The sequence below is a fragment of the Naegleria lovaniensis genome (assembly GCF_003324165.1).
Source record: "Naegleria lovaniensis strain ATCC 30569 chromosome Unknown tig014, whole genome shotgun sequence".
NCBI lineage: Eukaryota > Heterolobosea > Eutetramitea > Acrasida > Naegleriidae > Naegleria > Naegleria lovaniensis.
The window spans coordinates 655,806-676,679 of NW_025407835.1; the positions used below are offsets into that span (position 1 = coordinate 655,806).

Sequence of the window (20,874 nt, forward strand, 5' to 3'; positions counted from 1 at the left end):
CTCGTTCAAGAACTTGCTGAACTTTTCTGCGAATTCGCAGTCAGATTGCGAATTAAAAAAATGTCAACACAACCACTGATCGTGTGTCTCACTGATTTCACCTCAAAATCCACATCAACCGATCATCATGTAACACTTAAATTTCTTAAAGATAAACTACGTACTCGAAGATTGTGTGAATTTTCGATGAATTTTGAATCACCTCCTCCGAATGAACACAATCAATTACTAAATTTACCAAAATCATGCTTTCCTCTCAATGTACGAATTTCCTACTCGTGTCAATGTATTCTCGTTTCCGATCTGTGTGGTGATCGTATTCATGTCTTTGATTATGTGAGTAAGAAACTGAAAACCTCCATTCTCGTTTCTTCTCGACCAAGATATATATGTATTGAAGAGAATTACGATGGGAAAAGAAACGATGCTCTTTTGTATGATTGTAGCAAGGGAACGACTGTGTACAAGTATAATTTGGAAAAGTTACTGGAACATGCCACGAAAAATAAGAATGAAAGAAACGAAAACTGTTTATGGACATCTACACATGCGTTATTGAAAGCTGCCAAAGAACTGGCTACCAATTTTCGAAAAGTTTTCATTTGTAATCATTATGGTAACAGTGTACTAGTATTGAATTCACAAAATGGACAATTTTTGGAAAATATTTCATTGAATGAACAAATTTCAAACCCCATTGGAATTGATTTGACGACTTTTGGAGACGTTATCATAAGTGAAGAAGCGAATCGAATTCAAATTTTGAGACGCGATATTGACAATGGACAATGGATACGAGTGCATGCTTATGGCAGTAAGGGATTTGAATATGGATATCACTTTAACAAACCTTCTGGTCTTGTTTTTGATAAAACATCCAATCGTATTCTCGTATGCGATGCTCTCAACAATCGAATTCTAGTATTTGCTCAGAATGGAACTCTTGAAAAGTCGTTTGGAAGTTTTGGCTCTAAGAGAAATGAATTCTTTTATCCTGAAGGCATGTGTTTGGATACTGTTTTTGGAAAACTCTACGTGTGCGATACGCATAACAAACGAGTACTCATCTTCCAATAAGATTCTTAGGCATGGCCATGAATCATTGAGGTCTCAATGCTCATGAATCGTTGAGGTTGGCTGGGTGCTCGAACTTTTTAAATTTGAAAAAATTGTTAAACACAACATGCCGTTGGTAAAAATTTTGGCAAAGCAATAAACACCCTGATGATTAGCTTGAAGAGAAAACTAACAACGGAAGAAAGCGAAGAGAATGATCATCAACAAGAAATAGTGCTGTTGGATGATGATGAGCAGGTTGATTTGAGTCATTTGGAAGACGATTTACAAACTCAATCATCGTGCTCATCATCACCGTTGAATCATCAGAATCATGATGAGAAGAATCTTGAAAGCTTTCACAATGTACAAGAAGAAGAATATTATTTTGAGCTCGATGAGCCTACTAGTATTCCAAATCATCAAGAGCCGAATACCACCAACATCCACCTGTCTGTACCAACCATTCCCGAAGAATTAAATGTTCAGCAAGAGGAAGAGAACGATATTGATATTGAAGCAATTCAAGAGCTGCTTTCGGAAGAGGAGAACACTCAACAACATCAAGTACCACCGTTCGTTCTTCTAAATAGTGATACATCCACTTTGGAATCATCATCGATAGCTGAATCTTTGGAGAATGACAGTGTCAATGAGCGACGCCATTTCAGCAACAACAACAATCACCAAACTGAATTATTATTTGCTCCATCCAATGAAAGCTTTGACAGCAGCTCGACAATGACATCATCTGCTGAGCAGCTCTCTTCCATTCACACTCATCACCTAGAAATGATGCCCGTTGAGAGTATATTGACAAAGATTTCATCAAATCAAGAACGAGTTTACCGAGCAACACATATTGTACAATTATTGAAAAATCAACTAGGTATCCAAACTGTTCAAGCTCTGCTCTTGGCACAACGGAGATTAATACTTTCTATTAAGGAAATTTCCAATCAAGATTATGAAACGATCATTTGTGCTGCCCAATCATTGGATCCAACATGTACACCATTCGGATTTACTACAGCATCTCAATATCATCATCAAATGGTGTCAAAGAGGTATCATGTGAAAACAGGTTCGAATGACCTTGACGAATTGCTTGGTGGTGGCGTAGAGTCATCAGCAGTCACGGAATTCTTTGGAGAATCAGCTTCAGGAAAAACTCAGCTTTGTCATACTCTAGCGGTCACTGCTCAAATTCCATACCAAGCCGATTCTCAGATGGGAAAGGTTATATATATTGATACAAGCGGGTCTTTTAGACCTGAACGACTAGATTCGATTTCTTCACGCTTTAAACTTGATCCCAACCATATTCTAGATAATATTTCATATTCCCGAGTTTATCATTGTGATCAACAAACTAAGAATGTAAATGAAATGAGAAAACTTCTCAACATGCACCAACAGCAACAACAACAAAATCCATTTCGATTAATTATTATTGATAGTGCTACAGGTTTATTCAGAACTGAATTCAAGAATAAGGATGAAATTTGTGAACGACAAAATAAGCTAGGCCAGTATCTAGAATCTCTAAACAAGCTTTCTGAGGATTTTAATATTCCTATTGTTATCACCAATCAGGTGATGGACGTATTCGAAAAACCATCGCCATTCAACTCTCCTAGTAGCTCACCAAAAGTGAAACCTGTTGGAGGACATGTACTGGCCCACACTGTCACGACACGAGTGCAGTTTTTTAAGGAACCTCAACAAAAGAGAAGAGCCAAAATTTTCAAGTCCAGCAACAGACCCGAGTTGTCTTGCTATTTTGGAATCTATGGAGATGGGATTGATAATTACAGAAATATTTATGATTCCTACTAACCCAATTTACAAGGAACAAGGAATACAAATGACGATGCATCTTTGAAATAATCCTCCAACAAGGACTCACACTCAGGAACTTGCGCGCCAATTGCTGCCCTTGTTCATTTTTAACCAATTTCAACTCCTGCCACAGAGCGCTGAAATTCTCATTTTATCATTTTGTCGAGGCCACAGACACGTGTTTTTATGCGCCCTAAACCCGGAGTGAAATTCCATTCAAAATTCACACGCTCTGGCTTTGGCCATCCCTCAAACAAACAAAAAACAAAACAACTAGATTTCAACAGCATTCAAAATGATGACCAATCTTAACAACAAACTCGTTGCCATTACAGGAGCTTCATCGGGAATTGGTGCAGCCACAGCAATTGCCCTTGCCGCCAAAGGTTACAAACTCTTGCTATTGGCACGTCGTGTCCATATGCTTCAACAATTACTAGAAGACCCATCCAATGCTTTATCTTCTGAAAACACCCTCATTGTTGAATGTGATGTTACCAACGTGGATTCTCTGTCCAATGCCGTTCAATTAGCACATGACAAATTCCACCTTCCTATTGACTGTCTAGTCAACAATGCAGGTGTCATGTTTTTACAACCGTTAGCAGAACAATCTTTACAAAGACAACAACAAATGATCTCGACCAATGTCATGGGAGTTTTGAATGGCATTCATGTCGTGTTGAAAGACATGATTGAAAAACAACATGGAACCATCATTAATATTAGTTCCATCGCTGGAAAGAAGAGCTTTTCCAATCACGTTGCTTATTGTGGTACAAAATTCGCTGTCAGTGGATTAACTGAAGCATTACGAAGTGAAGTCAGTTCTTCAAAAGTGAGAGTCATTGTCATTGAGCCTGGTGTGACTCAAACCGAATTGTTGGGACACAACGACACGGAGCAAGTCGAACCCTATGAAGAATGGAAGAAGACCATGACATTGGGAGTGTTGAAAGCTGAGGATGTGGCAGCAGCAATTTTATTTGCCTATGAAGCACCTCCTCATGTATGTGTGAGAGAGATTGCATTGGCTCCCACTGAACAGAAAGATTAAGGTTCAATGAAGATGGATTTGAAGAACTGTGCTTGGTTGTAATGAGAGCTCAACGAGTAAATCATCAAAGCTCCGTTTAGAAATCTTTTCATGTTTAGGAGATGGTTCGTTTTCAAAAAGTATTTGTTGGAATTGCATTTGAGTCTTGAGTTTGTGGATAAATCTCTCACATTCTAAACCACAATGATATTGGATGTTCTTCCAAAAGGGGAATTGACGGTGATTTTTTTATTTTCATTGTTTTTCTTCAATGTCGAATTTTCATATTCCTCTATAACCAGAGCTAGAAATTGGAATGGTTGTGTGAAATTGATATTCCTTGAAAAACAAAAAAAAACAATCCATGACTGTACCGATAACAAATTCTCCTCTTGAGAAAACACCCTTGCTCGTTGGCGATTCTCCAAACGAACTCAAATTGAGTGTTAACCAATCAGTCAAAGACGACCAGGAATTGGAATTTTCACAACAAGTTACAACAGTTGACAAGAAACGAAATTCGAAATGGAGACAGTGCTGGAAATCTCTTGTGTTGTATCTTCTCACCATCATTATGGTTGTTGCCAAAAGTTGTGATACTGTCTTGTACGTGAGATTGACCTATGAAATTCAAAACTACATGTAAGTCATCTTGCACTGAATGAATTAATTATTATTCATCTTCAACAACGTTTTGACAGTTACATGCTCACAAATTTTGTGAACGTGGCCTATGTCATTATTCTGTTCCCAATTGTGGTCTTTCAAATATGGAGAGGAAAAATTACAAAAGCCATGAGAGAGTAAGTACATGCTTGCTTTTTAAAATTATGAACATAATGTTTCGATTAGAACTCGTCAATACAAATATATTGTCATGGCCTTCCTTGACAATGCCACGAATACCTTGTCAACCATTCCAGCAGCGTTTGTGAGTGGAAGTGTCAACACCATGCTTTCTCAAGCTGTGATTGTCCTTAATATTGCGTTCAGTTTTATCTTTCTTCATGCAAGATATAACTCCTTTCACATGTCAGGTGTCATTTTGGTTGTTTGTGGACTAGTAATTAACATTTATCCTCTCTTCGCACAAGGTGTGTCCATTTCCAATGACGACACTTCCTCCAACATGAACTGGTTATGGGTCTTGTTATTGTTTTCTTCCAACATTCCAGCAGCGGCCAGTAATGTCTATAAGGAAAAGTGTTTAAAACAAGAACAGCTCGATGTTTGGCTTGTCAATTACTGGGTCTCTGTTTGGCAAGTGTTATTTGGAATTTTAACTTCGTTATTTGTCTTTGTTCCAATGCCAGGAACTTCATATACGGATTGGTTTGGAATTCCAGCATATATTTGGGGAGGAATTAAATGCAGTGTTGGAGTGAATACGATTATTGACGGAGCAGTTCCGGATCGATGTGAGGGGTTTCCAGCTGTGTTTTGGATTGACTTATTTTTTAATTTTACCTATGCCACTTTGGAGGTAAGTTAATCGATTGGAAAGAATTCTTAATGTTCTAAAAAAGGAAAATTGTACCAGTTGTATGTGTTCCAATATGGAAGTTCCACTCTTGCCGTCATTTGTTCTTTCTTGTGAATTTGTTGCTGGAGAAGCATTCGAATCTCAACTTTCCTTATTCGACGTCATTTCCTTAATCATTTTAGTTTTAGGAATTGTTGTCTATTCATTGACCAAAGAACAAACCGCACACAAAGACGACAAGTTTAGAAAGGTCCAAGAAACCATGTACGAAAAAATATGTCACTCCCTCAAATCCATGAATCTTTCGCGTTATTTGAAATCAAAATTATTTCAATCTTCCTTACTTCAAAATCATTAAATAATTTCCAAAATTGTTTTTAATATTTACATTTCAAATATTTACATCTCAATTTCTAACTATTTACATTCAAAATCTTGGACATTTCACAATTGTTCCAATGCAATCTTTTTCAAAACTTCAAAATTCGGAGTTCCCCATCCGGTCACCACATCGAATCCTTTCGTTGCAGGAAATCCTGGACAAGGAGCCATTGCATTATTTCCAAAAACGACATCATAAAAAGCATTTAACTGTTGTAAGGCAACCTTCTTATAGAGCCAATAATTTAAAAATCCCAAAGGTTTCATTCCTTGCCTCATTCGAGCATCGTTCAGTAAGGCAATCATACCTGCAACGACTGGAGTACTGGCACTGGTTCCGTCGACACTTTCGAATTTTCCTTGGTGCATGACTTGATAATTGACTCCGAAAGCGGAGATGTCGGGATAAGCTCTTCCGTTCCGATTGAAATATTTTGGGGAGGGAAGATGAGGTTGAGAGAGGTAGGAGGTGACGGCATCGTTTTGATAACTTGGACGAGAATAGGCATTACTGAAACCTCCTCCACTCCATTCCGTAGCTTCTTCTTGGAGTGAATAATTTCTCCAGTAAACCATTCGATTCGATGGTTTGGTTGCTCCGACACTTGTCACATACGGAGAAGAAGTTGGCCATTCTATCATGATGAGTTTATAAATTATCACATTGGTGGTTGTTATTTGTGATTAAGGTTACATCTTAAAATTAACAAATTCATTTACAAACCTGGTTCGAAAGAATTTTGATCCTCACTACATCTGGCTCCGTCGTCTCCACTCGCAATTAACACGGTTCGTCCCGTAACTGCTAATTTTTGAAATTCATAATCCAATGTCATTTGGACATCTTCCGGAATGTATTTTTCAACAGCTCCGTAAGAAATGGAATGTACTTGGGCACATTCTTCTCCTTGAGATTGTAAAAGAGCAATCCAGTCGAGGAAGGGATCTGCAGTTTCTTCGTCGGGAATGGAGTTGATGGTTGTGTTCATGTTGTGACCAGTTGCCATAATCTAGAGTGTGTTAAACAAAACCAAATGGTCAAGTGTTGTTGAAAATTAGTGAACTTACATATTGAATGTCTAAGGAGGCTTCAATTCCTGGCTTGGATGCATCGTTGGGTCCGTTGACAATAGGTTGAATTCTAGAGAGATTAAAAGCTTGTTGGAACATTTCTAAATCTTTGGGAGAATAGTATTCTCCTAAAAAGGAAGCGATCGCTTGTCTATTTTTGGGGAAAGGAATGGCATTGAGGTCATCTCGAGTCATGTTATATCGTTTCCAAATGGATTGAGGTGTGGTTATTGGACTTTCAGATAAATCTTTTGCTTGAAGGAGTGGTCGTCGATGTTTGACCATTCGTCGATATTGAGGAAAATGGTGAATTCCAAAAACAGTATGAATTCCAGGTGCTACTTGAAGTGGAAGTGCAAAACCTTCAATGGAACGGAAGAGGACCTGTCCGTTGTCTTTATGAACAAAAGGTTTCATTTTGGCTTTCAGAAAAGTATCGACAGATTTAACGCTCATTCTCACGGTAACAAAATTCAAATGTTTTGACAAGTGAGTGATGTGTACGTCTGGAATGCTGTTCAAAAATTGGAAGAGTGCTTTCGAATGCGAGTCTTCAGGCGCTGTTATCTTTGCCACTTGAGCCATGGACAAGAAGTTACCATAGTCTTCACTGTCTGGATTGCTGACACGTTCGAAAGTTTTCGTCAGCCATTCCGTGTTTCGATGTTTCAAAGCAAAGGTCAATCGGACACGTTGATTTTCTAACGCAATTCTTGTTTTCAACACGTGAGATTCACTCAGTGGTTGGAAGGATGGGGGAACTCGTAACTGATGAGAGTATTTCATTTGAACGTACGGGGATGATAAAAAACTTTGTGCCATGTCCAATGCATGCATCGGAGATGTGAAAAAGAGTTGCATGCTCAGAAGTAGAAAACAAAGCGTTAACGGAAACAAGCAAAAGGAAAAAAATCGAGAACGAAGCATGAGTTTTTTTAAATATTGAATACCTATCTGTTGCATTTGGTTGAAACAGTTATTTATATCAAACGGAGAAGCAAACTCCGATCCGATCCGGAGAACAATTTACCTTATTTAATTCTTGACATCATTCTAAGATGCAATCAATAACTCTCTAAGGCAGCCACCAATGTCGTCCAAGGTTTGTTTTTTGTTCGTGGTTATCCAATGAACTTGGAACCATTTTCAATTCGTTCTTGTTCATGTTTTACGAACACCAAAAAAAATGTCGAAACAAACTCTACTTGTTCTTCCTCCTGAAATATTGGTTCAAATATTAGAGTACTTACTGGATCGACATATCCGAACGAGCGGGACCATCCTCCTCACTCAAGAACATTCTTTTGGATTTGTTGAATATTGTCCGGAAACGAAATTACATGAACTCGTGAAACAAATGAATATCGTGATGAGTATTCATCCATTATTTTCAATGATCATAAGAAGAACAGCAACTACTCGATCATCCGAATATCAGAATACAGACTCGTCCTTGATTACAGAATATTTCAATGATCTTTGGTGGAGAATTTTTCTGAAGAAGTGTTCCACACTTGAAAAAAGAAATGTCAATGAAATGAAATTGCTACAAGAACAAGTGTTAAAGAAGGGAATGAAAAGATGTTTGAGCTTGTTTTTGAAAGTGAAAAGGTCATTAATGAAAGTAAAAGAAGGGAAAATTGATTTGAATCGTTCAGCAGAATTTAAGATTGTGGTGTTTGGAGCAGGTGGTGTTGGAAAATCAGCACTTGTCATTCAATTTATTATGGGACAATTTATTGGCGAATATGACCCAACTATTGAAGACAGCTATCGAAAACAAATTGAGGTTGATGGAGAAATGGCCTTGTTAGACATTCTAGACACTGCAGGTGCGTTTTGTTATTTAAACAATGTTCGACTGACACGATTATTGTGTTAAGGCCCGGAAGACTATTATGCGTAAGTAATCATGAAGTGAAGACAACATCAAGATGGTGATGACGGACATTATGGATAGATTAAGACGTTCTTATATACGTTGTGCAGACTGTTTTATTTTTGTGTGTGCTGTTGATGACCCACGCACTGTGCATGAGTTTGATTATTTAATTGAAAGCTCAGAAAGAGAAAAAGAGTCATGTGACATTCCTTGCATTTTTGCAATCAACAAAATTGATCTTGTTCGTGAAAATTTAATTGAGGATGTAAGCAACATTGTGACCGAAGATATGGTTGGCAACGTGATCAAAAAGCACAAATTAACCAATTACTCAATTTTTGAATCAAGTGGAAAACGAGCAATTAATTCAACCGCTATATTTGAAGAAATTGTTCGAAGAAAACGAATGGGAGACATTCATTGCACACAATTAATGAGTGAAATTATTGAACATGACGTAAATGTGTTCGAAGCTCGTAATGTTAGAGAAAAGAAAAAGTGTCTGTTCATGTAATGGTAGTGAGTTCATATGTATTGTGAAGCCAACAAGCCATTTTAAACAATTGAACTCTTTTGTACACTTGTTAAAACTTGTTTTTGAATCTCTTGATCCATTTGTAGCAAGTCGTCAATGGCAATAAGTTTGAAATGTTTCACAATATAATTGATACAGAAAGTATTGAGGCTTGTCACTTGATAGTCATAAATCTCATTCAATATGGCACACACATTCTTTGAGTTGATCTGTGCGATTAATACCTCAGTCACTAAATTCTCCATCTCGGTCAACAATAACATATTGCCAGCTTTTAAAATTTCCAACAAGACAGGAACTGTGTAAACTTGTTCAGTGCCATTGTTGGCATTCTCTAATTCCCCTGTGTAAATATATTGAATGACTGCTTGTACAGCATTGTATGAAAGGCCTGACATTTCAATAACCTTGGGATTTTTAGGTGTAAACTCTACTGTCGTTTCATTCCATTCCTTACTCAGAATTTTTCTAAAATATTCCGACCGAACCGCTAGCATGACATCATTGGCTCTAATCACTTGATCCGTGTCAGAAAATTTTAAGAGCACGTTGGAAAATTCATGCATGGTCAACATCTTTTTTAAGTCCTTCTTGAGCAACATGTCACATGTTTGATTGTTGCGGCCGTGTAACGATAAAGAACTTGTCGTGAGTGGTTCATCACTCTTCATGTCCATTTGAATGTCTTCTTGCGACAATGCACGATTGTACATTCTAAAGTTTTTCATCTCAACATTTCCCTGTGTGTAACCTCCTGGTGAACAAAATATGCGAAACTGCTGATTTGGAATTCTCTTAATGACTCCTGAATTTGCAACCTCATCACATTTGCCATCGAGATATAAAATTTGGTACGTGTCATAATATACGACCGCAACATGATACCAAGAATTATATTTATCCAAACTCTCAGTGCTATCAAAACCATCATTATTACTTTTCGTGGTATCCACTCGGCAATGGAGAGTATTTTCATGAGGTGACAACCACATGGCTGGTTGCCGAACATGATCCGAGTTACCATAATGAAATAGGCATCTCCAATTTCCAGTAGAACCACTTAACAATTTCAATCGGAATGTAATGGTCCATTGAAATTTGAGAGGAGAATAACCATCAGTCATGAATGATAAATCTTCATCAAGTTTTGATCGCTTCGGAAGAAGGTAGGGCAAGATTGAGTCTGCAGATGAATTAATTTCTTGAGGATGAACCAACTGTTGGGAGGGAGGAAAGACCAATTGTTGTTGTTGAGCATGGATCGGTTGGGACCCAATAAATTCTTGGCATTCAAGCCTGCTGCTAGCAGCGAGAGGACGGAGGTTATGGGAACTGGACATTTTTCTCTTTTTTTGAAAAGATCATTGTAAGATCTAAAGAATTAATAGTAATTGTAAATTGAACGGGATCCCTGTTTGCGATAATGGAAAGCATCAAATTAAGGAGTTATTATGCAACAATTTTGAGCTCATTAAGCATTTTAAACAGGTCAACAACTCCATTGATTGTGTCCAAATACACCACCAGAAATTGAAGATGATCATGATGTCGTTGTTGAAAACACTTGAAACCATCCTTTCCATATTTTGTTAATACATGTTGCAAGATGATGTTACGAACTTTTCCAAATGGCTACTTTAGTTTTGGGAGGTTCCATCAACTGGATCTTGCTTTTATGAAGAATTCCTATCAAATTTTCGATTGATTCAACACATGAAGATGATTACAACGGCTAAAGGCCATCTCTGGGTAGCCTCGCGTTACAATTAGAAAAATGTTGAAACAAGCATCAAGGAACTCCTTGCGACTGATCCAATCAAAGAGAAGTTATTGTTTACCCTCCTCCTCCGTCCTAAATGCATCAACCACATCATTCCAATGCAATACTAATCCTCTCATCATGACCAGTGCCATCATGACGAATCAAAACACACTCCGATTTAATAGTAACAACGCCAATAAGAAGGAACAACAAGATCCAGCAGAAGACACCCCTAACAAGGATCAATTCAAAGCTCGGGAGAAATTAAAACGGAAATGGATTTATTGGTTGCAGCGCCTGTTGCTTGGCGTCTTGTTGCTGGTAGCTGCAGGTTATGCTGTTTCTGTTTTTTTTGGTTTGGCATTCACCTATGCAGTGGTGGTTGCTGTTTTTGCCGTGCTCGCTGCACTGTTGGCAGCTTTTAATTGAGAAGAATGGAATCTTGATGATGAACAAATCCTCTAGATTTTACACTTTCACTACGCAAGAAAAAAAAACAACCAACGAAATAAACAGATAACAAGAGCGTTCGTCTTCATGATCGAAAGATTTTAATATATTTCCAATCCTGTGGATGTAACTGGAGTATATGACCAAGTACCATCGATAATCAATAAATTGTCTTCTCCGTTTTATGTCGAGAATGGTTCATTCTAATGATCACAACAATAAATGAGACTTTATTCAATATTTGGCGTTAAATGACTTGTGTCCTGTTCCGCTTGGACAGCATTTCCTCCAGGAACTGATCGTTGGAGTTTGTCCCCCAAACACAACAACAAAAGTCACAATTTAAAAGAGCAAAAACGGCGTTTATTAGAGAGTACACGGGCCTTAGTTATGTTCCGTCATTTTGTTATGTTGGACGCAAAGTAGAGATGATGGAAAGTCGCTGGTAGTGACAATAGTGAACGTTAAATAGGAAAAAGAACATTTGCCATTTGTAACACCGACAGATGAAATGCAAAACATTTTCACTACAATCCTCCAAAACAATGTTGTTTTGTTGATGAAATGCTCGTCCCTGGTAGTGACTTGTAAAATCTCGAGGAAATTAAAAGAGTTTAAAAAGAACACAACAGAAAGGAAAGTTTAGAGCAAAAAAAAATGACATTGTTTGATCCCCTCAGTAGGTCATCGGAAGATGGTGATTGTGCACGATTGAAATTGATCAGTAATCTTTGTAATTATTCTCATCATTTGGATGAATTCTATTCCAAGTTACAAAGTAAAATGAGAAATGATCGAAAAAGAGTTCATGGCTTTCCGATGCATCATGAAATGATCTTCACCTTTTCTCCTGATACATCGGATCCTAACATTTACATAAGAAATGATAACACAAACGTTAGTGATCCCACTGATATTCAAATATCGTACAGGTTGAATTTGATTTTAGTCAGTGATTATGAAGGAAGTAAAATTGAAGTATTTGATTTGGAAACGAAAAAGCACAAGAATAGTATATTTCCATTGCCACAAGAAAAGCCTCGCCATTTTTGCATTGAAGAGAATTATGATGGACAAAATAATGAGGCAATCATTTTGTGTTGTAAAGACGATATTCTCAAATATGATTTGAAACAATTTCTTACAATTGGCAAACAAGAAGTTGGAAAAATTTGGGCAAGTTCTAAATGTGACTGGGCTCAAGGACTTGCCATCTCATACTCAACACGACAATTATATGTTTGTGATCATGGACAAAGTAATATTGTGATTCTAAATTTAATATCTGGAGAGTTCGTTTATCAATTCCCAGTGAACGAAGCTTTTGGCTTGGCCTTGACTAATGATGAACAATATTTGGTGGTAACTCAAGTAAATTCATGCAACACTGTGCAAATTTTCAAAAAAGAGTCCTTCAATGCAGTGAATGGTGAAACAGAATGGAAATCCATCAAAACATTGGGAATAGTACAAAACGAGCATGGTTCAAAATTTCACAATCCTTGTGCTGTGATTTTTGATCGATTTTCTCGTAATCTATTAGTTTGCGATAATGGAAATCGTCGAATTCAGGTTTTTTCATTCAATACTTTTGAACCGGTTGGTGTTTTTGGGGATGTTGATAACCAATTTTTTCGATATTTTCCCTACTCTCTGTGTTTAAACGAATTGACTGGAGAATTATTGGTTTGTCAATGCGAAGAGTGCTTTTAAAAGTAAACGAGGAATTTTCACTGGAATTTACTTCACACATCCAGAACTGGAAGCAATAACAGCTTATGCAAAGCCCATGCCAACTGGAAATGTTTGCTGCAGGACATTAATTGGCAATGAATGAAGAATCTTGTAACAACGTTAAAAAGAGCAACTCGAGCTAAAAAAAAAGTTAAAAAATTTGTCCCCACCGAGGATCGAACTCGGGACCTCTCGCGTGTGAGGCGAGCGATCTAACCACTGATCTATGAAGACATTCACGAACAAAACACTTTGGAAGGGATATTGGTTGTTATGATGCAAGTTTGGTGTCTGTTGAGTGCAATTCCGTATAGAGCCTGTATTTTCATTTTGATCGTTCTCAATAATACAATTTAATATCAGATCATTGTCTTTCGGTCGTTTTAATCTTGTTTGATTGGTTTAAACGCCTAACCAACCTCGCTGATTGAATGCAAGGAATCAAGGTTTGATTTCCAAAGACTCCTATCGGTGCTTTTCTAAATTAATCGAAATGAGCTGTCTGAAAGAAACACACCGAGGAGCAAGTACAACTCGTGTCTCCTGAAAACCATTGGTTCTTCAAGGAGTTAACCGGAGTTGTTTTTGTTGAAATTCTAATGCCAACTGTCAACAATATTGTCCAAGCAAAAAAAATAATCATTACTTTGATTCGGCAGTTATTAAACTCTCTCAACATGTCTTCACAACAACCAACCCTTCCATTCGAGCTCTCTACATGGATCTCTCGTGTCAATACTCACTTATCCTTCCTTCGTAGCATTTCCTCTCAATCCGAACTCTATTTCAATGAAGAACGATTACAGATCATGATCCATCTCTACAATTTAATGATGCCACTCGTGTCCAAGTATGGTGCTCCACGTGTATGGCTCCCTGAATGCGTCCAATGGATCATGCATTGTCATTTGCTTCATCCCATTGATTTTATGAAAGATTGTGAAAATTGTTTTGGACATTTAATCTTGTTGAATACTGAAGCACACAAATTGGATGCTACTCAAACCATGCAATGGTTCCAACATGAGTATGGATGCTCCTTTGTACAAGCAGTTCAAAATGCTCTTGTCAATCGAAAGGATGAAGAGTTGAAATTTTCGTTGAAAATGTTCAAACCTTCTCGTGACTTGGTGAAAGCAGCCATGAATCAACAAACTTTCACCACTCAATGTAAGCAAGTGTTTGGTGAGAAGATTGAGAATCCCATTCAAATTTCATTCATGTTGGACAAGTATTACAAATTTATCCTCGCCATCAAGGACATGATGTTGAAAACTGAAGATCCAAATTCCAATGTTTCAGAATTGGAATTCATGTTAGTCCCAACATTGGAAATTGATTTAATGTGGCACACTCATTTGAGATATCCTTTTGATTATTTGACCTTTGTCAAGAATGAAACTGGATACTTGTTAAATCATGAGGATGACATGAGTGACTTGGATGAAGAATTTGAAAAGACAAAAACATTTTGGAAATCCAAATATGGTGAGGATTATGTTCGTCCACTCCACAATGAGAATGCCAAAGGAGATTGTTGCAATGTAGCAAAGGAAAATGAGAAAATTGTAAATGTCTTGCAACCAGAAATGACTCAAAAAGGAGAATGTTGTAATGCAGCTCAACAAAATGTGAATTCACAAGTTTTGGAGCCAACCATGAATCAAAAAGGTGATTGTTGCAATGTTGCACGACAAAATTCTCAACAAGCAATTACTCCCTTGTCTATGAATCAAAAAGGTGAATGTTGCAATGCAGCTCAACAAAATGTCAAACTTGACATTCCATTGACGGGAATGAATCAAAAAGGTGAATGTTGTAATGCTGCACAACAAAATGTGAATGCACCAATCTTGTCCATGGGAATGAATCAAAAAGGAGAATGTTGTAACGTTGCCAAACAAAATACCAAAATCTCGTCCATTACTCCTCTCTCAATGAATCAAAAAGGAGAATGTTGTAACGTTGCTCTGAACAATGTCAATGCTCAAGTTTTAGAACTCTCCATGAATCAAAAAGGAGAATGTTGCAATGTGGCCAAACTCAATTCCAAGGTCACTTCAGTCACTCCTTTAGCAATGAATCAAAAAGGTGAATGTTGCAATGCAGCTCAGAAAAATGTCAAACTTGACATTCCATTGACGGGAATGAATCAAAAAGGTGAATGTTGTAATGCTGCACAACAAAATGTGAATGCACCAATCTTATCTTTGGGAATGAATCAAAAAGGTGAATGCTGTAATGTTGCACGTCAGAATTCTCAACAAGAAATAATTCCCTTGTCTATGAATCAGAAAGGAGAATGTTGCAACGCTTCCAAGCAAAACATGAATGCACCAGTCTTGTCTATGGGAATGAACCAAAAAGGAGAATGTTGCAACGCTGCCAAACAAAATGTCAAACTTGACATTCCATCGATGGGAATGAATCAAAAAGGAGAATGTTGTAATGCAGCGAAGCAAAATGTGAAACTCAATGTGTTGAATCTCTCAATGAATCAAAAAGGAAATTGTTGCAATGCAGCTCAACAAAATCTCAAACTCGACATTCTTCCACTGTCCATGAATCAAAAAGCAGAATGCTGCAACGTTTCATTGCAAAATGAAATGATCAAGACTCTCATTCCATTGGCCATGAATCAAAAAGGAGATTGTTGTAATGTTTCACAACAAAATGTCAAGAGTCAAGTACTTTCAATGGGAATGAATCAAAAAGGAGAATGTTGCAACGCTGCTCAACAAAACGTGAATGCACCAATCTTGTATATGGGAATGAATCAAAAAGGGGATTGTTGCAATGTTGCCAAGAATAATGAGTTGTGTTTGAATGTTCTTGAATTGGGAATGAATCAGAAAGCAGAGTGTTGTAATGTCGCTCTTCAAAATACCAAATTTGAGAATGCATTACTGATTGAGGTTGGAGCCAATCAGGGTCTCTTCCAACAAGCGGTCATGTGTTAATATTTTCTCTTTTCAAAACAAAATTAAATACTGCAATTCTTCAATAATAATAATAACTTGTAAGTTACAGTAATGGCGAAGAATTTCCAAAAAAAATATGAAAACAAAACGCAAAGAGGAAAACACAAAGAAGAGAAAACAGGCACCGAAAAAACAAATATCCCTCCCAAAGAAATTGAAAGTTAAGGATACGGAAGAACGGATCCGTGAAGTATTGGGAGAGGATGCCAAAGAAGAAAATTTTCATTGTGATGATGATGGCATGGTTGATGACGATATTGAAAATCATGACGACATGAATGATGAACGAGAAGATGAAGGTGAAAACAATTCAATTAAATCTGGTATTGAAGATATGAGAAGGTGAGTAGTGCCTTGTGCCGTCAGTCAGAAAATTAATGAACTCGGCGATTGTCTTATAAACCAGCCGAAAATCTAAAAAACTGGATTGGATACAAGGTGAGTCCTTCTGATGCACATAACAACTTCTATTAACTCTAAACGATGAAAACTTAGGGTTTTTCTATTTACCAAAATTTGACTGCTATCTTCCTAGACCTGTATTCCACGAAATTTTGAACTATATTCAACCATTTCCATATTACTTGACTCTTCGAGGAGTTTGTCAACAATGGCTCGATGAGCTCTATCAAAATATATTTCCAAACGTGAAGGAAATGAATCTTGTGAAAAGACACGAGTTCGAAGATAGCATCAATTACAAATATCCGTGGTACAACAAAAATGTAAGTTTTCAAAGAGATGTTTTTGATACATCAGTCTCATGGGCATTACAGGCTAAAAACACTTACAGTTCGTGCATTCGCTATTTAGCTTTGTTGTTCCCCAACGTTGAAGTAATCTCAATGCCGTTGTTTACCAATAGTGGTTGGTACAGCATTCATGAATTGCATGCTCCAAACCAATTTATATATCTATTTCGCAAACTAACAAAATTGTGTTTGTTTAGTACTACGCCATTCGATGAATCACATTATGGGAGACAACTTTTCATAAAATTGGAATTTTTTGACTTTGAGGAAATTATGGACGCTTACCCAGATGTTATCCGAGACATCAACAAGTTATTACGACACAGCAAAGACACAGATATATGCAAGCCCTATACTCTCGACAAATCTTCTGATAGGACAGTTTTTTTTGAAGCCATCAAGCACTTGGTGTTGCAAGAAAAATTTTCATTCGAGCACATGGACTTGTTCAGCATGAAAGGCATTCATTTCTCTAAGGAAATTATTGATTTTTTTGTTGACAATTATAGAAAGCATAGCGAACATGGCTACAAGAAAATGTATCCGTACGAGGAATATTTCAACCCTCACGGAATACTGACGGTGAAGGACGATGTGGCTGATTATATTTTAGAAAAAGAGATGTTCAAAATAGCTTTCTCACATGCAGTCACAAATGATGAAATTGCTTTCACAATAGTTGGAAAAATTTTATGTAATGTCTCATCCTTATCCGTGGCAAAAGCGATCTTTGAGCAAGCAAAATTTCCAGTTATTTTTGAGCAAGAAGTCAATCCCTTGCTCGTTCTTCTCAACAATAATTACTCTCGTGAAGTTCCTGCAATTATTGAGCTATTGTGCTCGTTATATCCACTAGATTTACTAACTCTTGGAGACAGCAATGGAAATATTATTAAGAATGTCGATGGCCAATTTGTTCATGAGTTTAAATTATTGTACAAGTATATCGAAAATAAGGGATCACGTTGCTCAGGAGAGGTGATCAAATGTCTGTACAATCTGGGTTTTAATTTACACTATGTCGACCCAGTAACCAATGATAACTTACTTCACATTTGCCCTATTCCATGTAAGTACAAGCAAAAGAATATCTGAATTTTTCATAACCATATTTGAAATAAGACTTATTTGAAGTTCTTCCAACAGACTTTTTGCTGATGAAGAACAAGGACGGTATGACACCAATTCATACCCTTCTTTCGCAGAATTCGTCAATTGGCACAAAAGATTTGTGTAGGTGTTGCCAAAATAAGGGAATTTCTTTGAACAACATTCATGACCCTAATAACAAAAATCTACTCCATTACTGGGCAGATGTTGGTCTCTCAAGTTTGACTTGTACCGACTTCATTGAAGCCGGGGTTGATCCTAACGCTATTGACAACTCCAAAAAAACTCCATTACACTACTACGTCCATAATGAACACAAAGATTACGACGTTCTTGTACAACTGGGAAATAGAATGAGTTCTAATGCGCTCAATCAGGAAGATGAGAATGGAAAATTGGCGTTCACATATCTTATCGAAGACTTGCTCTTCAAACGCAAACCAGAGACCTACACCTCAAGATTTGTTCCTCTTTCGCAAGAGGTTGAGCAAGCTGTTCAACGATTGATCGAAACCAGTTGTGATGTACAAAAGGTTTTTCAGGCTATTAGCATAAGTATCACCAAGCAAGGTGACCCCGTTCTTAATGGAGCTCTTTCCTTGATATCCTTGATCAATTATCCATTAAGGGGCAACAGTGAGAAGGCTAAGCCTATGTTGATAACCTTGTGTAAAGAATTGGCCAAAATTAGAGATGAGACTCTTGATAAGTTATTAGTGAGAAAATTAGATTTTTCTCACATTGAGTTGGACCAATCATTGAGAAATGTGCCAATTAATGCTCTTTCCATGTTATTGTGTGTTTGGTGTAAATTCCCTCAACCGGTAACGCTACAAAATTGGTTCAAAGGAGAGAATGCAATACTATCCGATAGACTTTTTTCCAACATTTTTGATACCGACAATGGTTTACAATGCGACTTTATATACTATTTTCTTGCAGGTCGCTTTAACTTGACCAAGTTTGATTCTTATGTATCTGGTTTTTATGGCTATCTGAATAGTTGGCAAGGGTTTCAGTATTTTACCACTCAGCTCAAAAATTTGACTTTTGTTATTCCCAATTATGGAGAGTTAAACATTTTTCAATTGTGCTGCAAACTTGATAATTATGCTGCATTTCGTCACTTTGCTAGCCAAAAACCATACAGAGCTCAAGAATTTGTGGATTTAATAGCAGAGAATGGAGATAGCTTTGGTCCATTTATTGATGAATATCCATCAGTAAAATGGAAGCCTGAGCACATCAGTAAGTAATGTCAAGTGCTTTGAATTTGGGAAATTATTATTTTTTCAACATTTAAAATTAATAGTTACAGCATTGAAGAATCATCATTACTCTCTATGTTTCAAGTTAATCAGTACATATGACGAATTACTGACAACAATATCGTTGGAGGAAATTGTAGAAATTATTTGTGGATGTACTTATTCATCCAATGATATTGTAAACTTTGATATGCAGGCTATGAAACTATTGGATAGTGTTAACATAACCGAAGAAGAAAGGTTAAATTTATTTTCCAAGCAAAGAATCATTTACATCAATGACACATATGAAGAGTTGGACAAAAGTACTGATTATTGGCACCGAACGCTTGTAGAAACTCTAAAAACTAATAAGCTAATTTTCGAAGGTCCATCTAGAGTTCAAAAGACAATGTCATTAATGGAGATTTGTTACTTGTTTGGATTGTACTTTGTGGCTGCTTATTTTATCACAAATTCTTCTAACACCAAACAGCGAGGAAAAAAACTGTTCACCAAAACCGACATCAAACAAGAAACAGTATTAGAATGGCTATCAAGGAAGAATACGGTCACCTATCCAGGTTTCACTTTAGCTCATTTAGTGTGTACTTTTAAATGGCCCTCGAACTTGGCACAAACAAACCAAGCTGAAAAAAACAAGGTCTATTTGGCTCAAGATCTCATCCAATATTTGAAGGATGTGAAAAGAATTGATATTCTCAACATCAAAGATGACGACGGAGAAACACCATTATTTATGGCTTATCGAAATCGTTTTATGGAAACGGAATTTTCATCCGTCATTGACACTGAAATTGTTAATAATGATGGAGAAAAAGCGGAAGAGGTTGTACAAAACGAAGAATAAACCTGCGTAATGAACGAAGATGATCTTGACGTCAGTAAAGGGCCGCAATGTTTCTCAGGACGACAACCATATGATACTCTTCTAAAAGCAATTCGTTCAACTAATAATTATCATGACAATGTTGTTGTGGTCTGTCCTCATGCTCAATCCATCCGTCACTCATCATCCTTCTTTCGTTACTTTGGATTCTCCTTTCAAGATACAAATTCAATAGGTTCTTTCCTTTTGCTCAATTCCAACTTTTCCGAAAGGCATTGCTTGGTTAGTATTTTGGAAACAAAAAGACACCAATCTTTCCAAATTGCGATCAATGAAAAGGAGTTCAACAAGGATGACAACCAGATGTAGAGCTCATTCCAAAATTTCCAATAAGGATCCATTCCAAAATGATCAAAAGCTGATGAATGAACTTGGTTTTGTGTAAGTTGTTTGTGATGGGCGATTATGTTGTATGCATTTGTCGTTATCCATTCTGCACCAACATTGTTCTTTCAATGACAAAGAGTTCAGAGTCTATTCATTTCAAACAACATCCAACATGATTTTATTGGAAAGACAAACGTCTTTGACCTCAATAACAATTCCACATGTTTGTTGGTGTTGATACGCCATCTGGCAGGAGGGACATGTAGCAATCTCTCATTGGAGTGTTACATGCAAGCTCAGTACCAGCGTACTGTT

General features: G+C 37.1%; 11 protein-coding genes across 11 annotated transcripts; 9 read left to right on the forward strand and 2 right to left on the reverse strand.

Annotated features, from left to right (window-relative positions):
• Positions 1 to 60: 60 nt before the first annotated feature.
• On the forward strand, positions 61 to 1,077 carry C9374_001788 (uncharacterized protein; the record flags this gene model as incomplete). Its single annotated transcript, XM_044691133.1, has 1 exon — positions 61 to 1,077. The coding sequence occupies one exon, from the start codon at positions 61 to 63 to the stop codon at positions 1,075 to 1,077; it is 1,017 nt and encodes a 338-aa protein (XP_044551448.1).
• Positions 1,078 to 1,224: 147 nt separating this feature from the next.
• Positions 1,225 to 2,895, forward strand: C9374_001789 (uncharacterized protein; the record flags this gene model as incomplete). The annotated part of the gene is made up of 1 exon (XM_044691134.1): positions 1,225 to 2,895. The coding sequence occupies one exon, from the start codon at positions 1,225 to 1,227 to the stop codon at positions 2,893 to 2,895; it is 1,671 nt and encodes a 556-aa protein (XP_044551449.1).
• Positions 2,896 to 3,193: 298 nt separating this feature from the next.
• Positions 3,194 to 3,955, forward strand: C9374_001790 (uncharacterized protein; the record flags this gene model as incomplete). The annotated part of the gene is made up of 1 exon (XM_044691136.1): positions 3,194 to 3,955. The coding sequence occupies one exon, from the start codon at positions 3,194 to 3,196 to the stop codon at positions 3,953 to 3,955; it is 762 nt and encodes a 253-aa protein (XP_044551450.1).
• A 343-nt stretch (positions 3,956 to 4,298) lies between these two features.
• On the forward strand, positions 4,299 to 5,531 carry C9374_001791 (uncharacterized protein; the record flags this gene model as incomplete). Its single annotated transcript, XM_044691137.1, has 4 exons — positions 4,299 to 4,576; positions 4,636 to 4,737; positions 4,787 to 5,417; positions 5,475 to 5,531. The coding sequence occupies 4 exons, from the start codon at positions 4,299 to 4,301 to the stop codon at positions 5,529 to 5,531; spliced, it is 1,068 nt and encodes a 355-aa protein (XP_044551451.1).
• A 330-nt stretch (positions 5,532 to 5,861) lies between these two features.
• C9374_001792 (uncharacterized protein) lies at positions 5,862 to 7,706 on the reverse strand (the record flags this gene model as incomplete). The annotated part of the gene is made up of 3 exons (XM_044691138.1): positions 5,862 to 6,433; positions 6,523 to 6,808; positions 6,867 to 7,706. 3 exons carry the CDS (start codon positions 7,704 to 7,706, stop codon positions 5,862 to 5,864), a joined length of 1,698 nt encoding a protein of 565 aa, XP_044551452.1.
• A 349-nt stretch (positions 7,707 to 8,055) lies between these two features.
• On the forward strand, positions 8,056 to 9,265 carry C9374_001793 (uncharacterized protein; the record flags this gene model as incomplete). The annotated part of the gene is made up of 3 exons (XM_044691139.1): positions 8,056 to 8,701; positions 8,753 to 8,771; positions 8,830 to 9,265. The coding sequence occupies 3 exons, from the start codon at positions 8,056 to 8,058 to the stop codon at positions 9,263 to 9,265; spliced, it is 1,101 nt and encodes a 366-aa protein (XP_044551453.1).
• A 41-nt stretch (positions 9,266 to 9,306) lies between these two features.
• C9374_001794 (uncharacterized protein) lies at positions 9,307 to 10,626 on the reverse strand (the record flags this gene model as incomplete). Its single annotated transcript, XM_044691140.1, has 1 exon — positions 9,307 to 10,626. The coding sequence occupies one exon, from the start codon at positions 10,624 to 10,626 to the stop codon at positions 9,307 to 9,309; it is 1,320 nt and encodes a 439-aa protein (XP_044551454.1).
• A 434-nt stretch (positions 10,627 to 11,060) lies between these two features.
• On the forward strand, positions 11,061 to 11,477 carry C9374_001795 (uncharacterized protein; the record flags this gene model as incomplete). The annotated part of the gene is made up of 1 exon (XM_044691141.1): positions 11,061 to 11,477. The coding sequence occupies one exon, from the start codon at positions 11,061 to 11,063 to the stop codon at positions 11,475 to 11,477; it is 417 nt and encodes a 138-aa protein (XP_044551455.1).
• Positions 11,478 to 12,155: 678 nt separating this feature from the next.
• Positions 12,156 to 13,211, forward strand: C9374_001796 (uncharacterized protein; the record flags this gene model as incomplete). Its single annotated transcript, XM_044691142.1, has 1 exon — positions 12,156 to 13,211. The coding sequence occupies one exon, from the start codon at positions 12,156 to 12,158 to the stop codon at positions 13,209 to 13,211; it is 1,056 nt and encodes a 351-aa protein (XP_044551456.1).
• A 698-nt stretch (positions 13,212 to 13,909) lies between these two features.
• Positions 13,910 to 16,192, forward strand: C9374_001797 (uncharacterized protein; the record flags this gene model as incomplete). Its single annotated transcript, XM_044691143.1, has 1 exon — positions 13,910 to 16,192. One exon carries the CDS (start codon positions 13,910 to 13,912, stop codon positions 16,190 to 16,192), a length of 2,283 nt encoding a protein of 760 aa, XP_044551457.1.
• Positions 16,193 to 16,289: 97 nt separating this feature from the next.
• Positions 16,290 to 20,193, forward strand: C9374_001798 (uncharacterized protein; the record flags this gene model as incomplete). The annotated part of the gene is made up of 7 exons (XM_044691144.1): positions 16,290 to 16,555; positions 16,620 to 16,651; positions 16,709 to 16,938; positions 16,990 to 18,034; positions 18,088 to 18,198; positions 18,280 to 19,323; positions 19,388 to 20,193. The coding sequence occupies 7 exons, from the start codon at positions 16,290 to 16,292 to the stop codon at positions 20,191 to 20,193; spliced, it is 3,534 nt and encodes a 1,177-aa protein (XP_044551458.1).
• Positions 20,194 to 20,874: the final 681 nt, after the last annotated feature.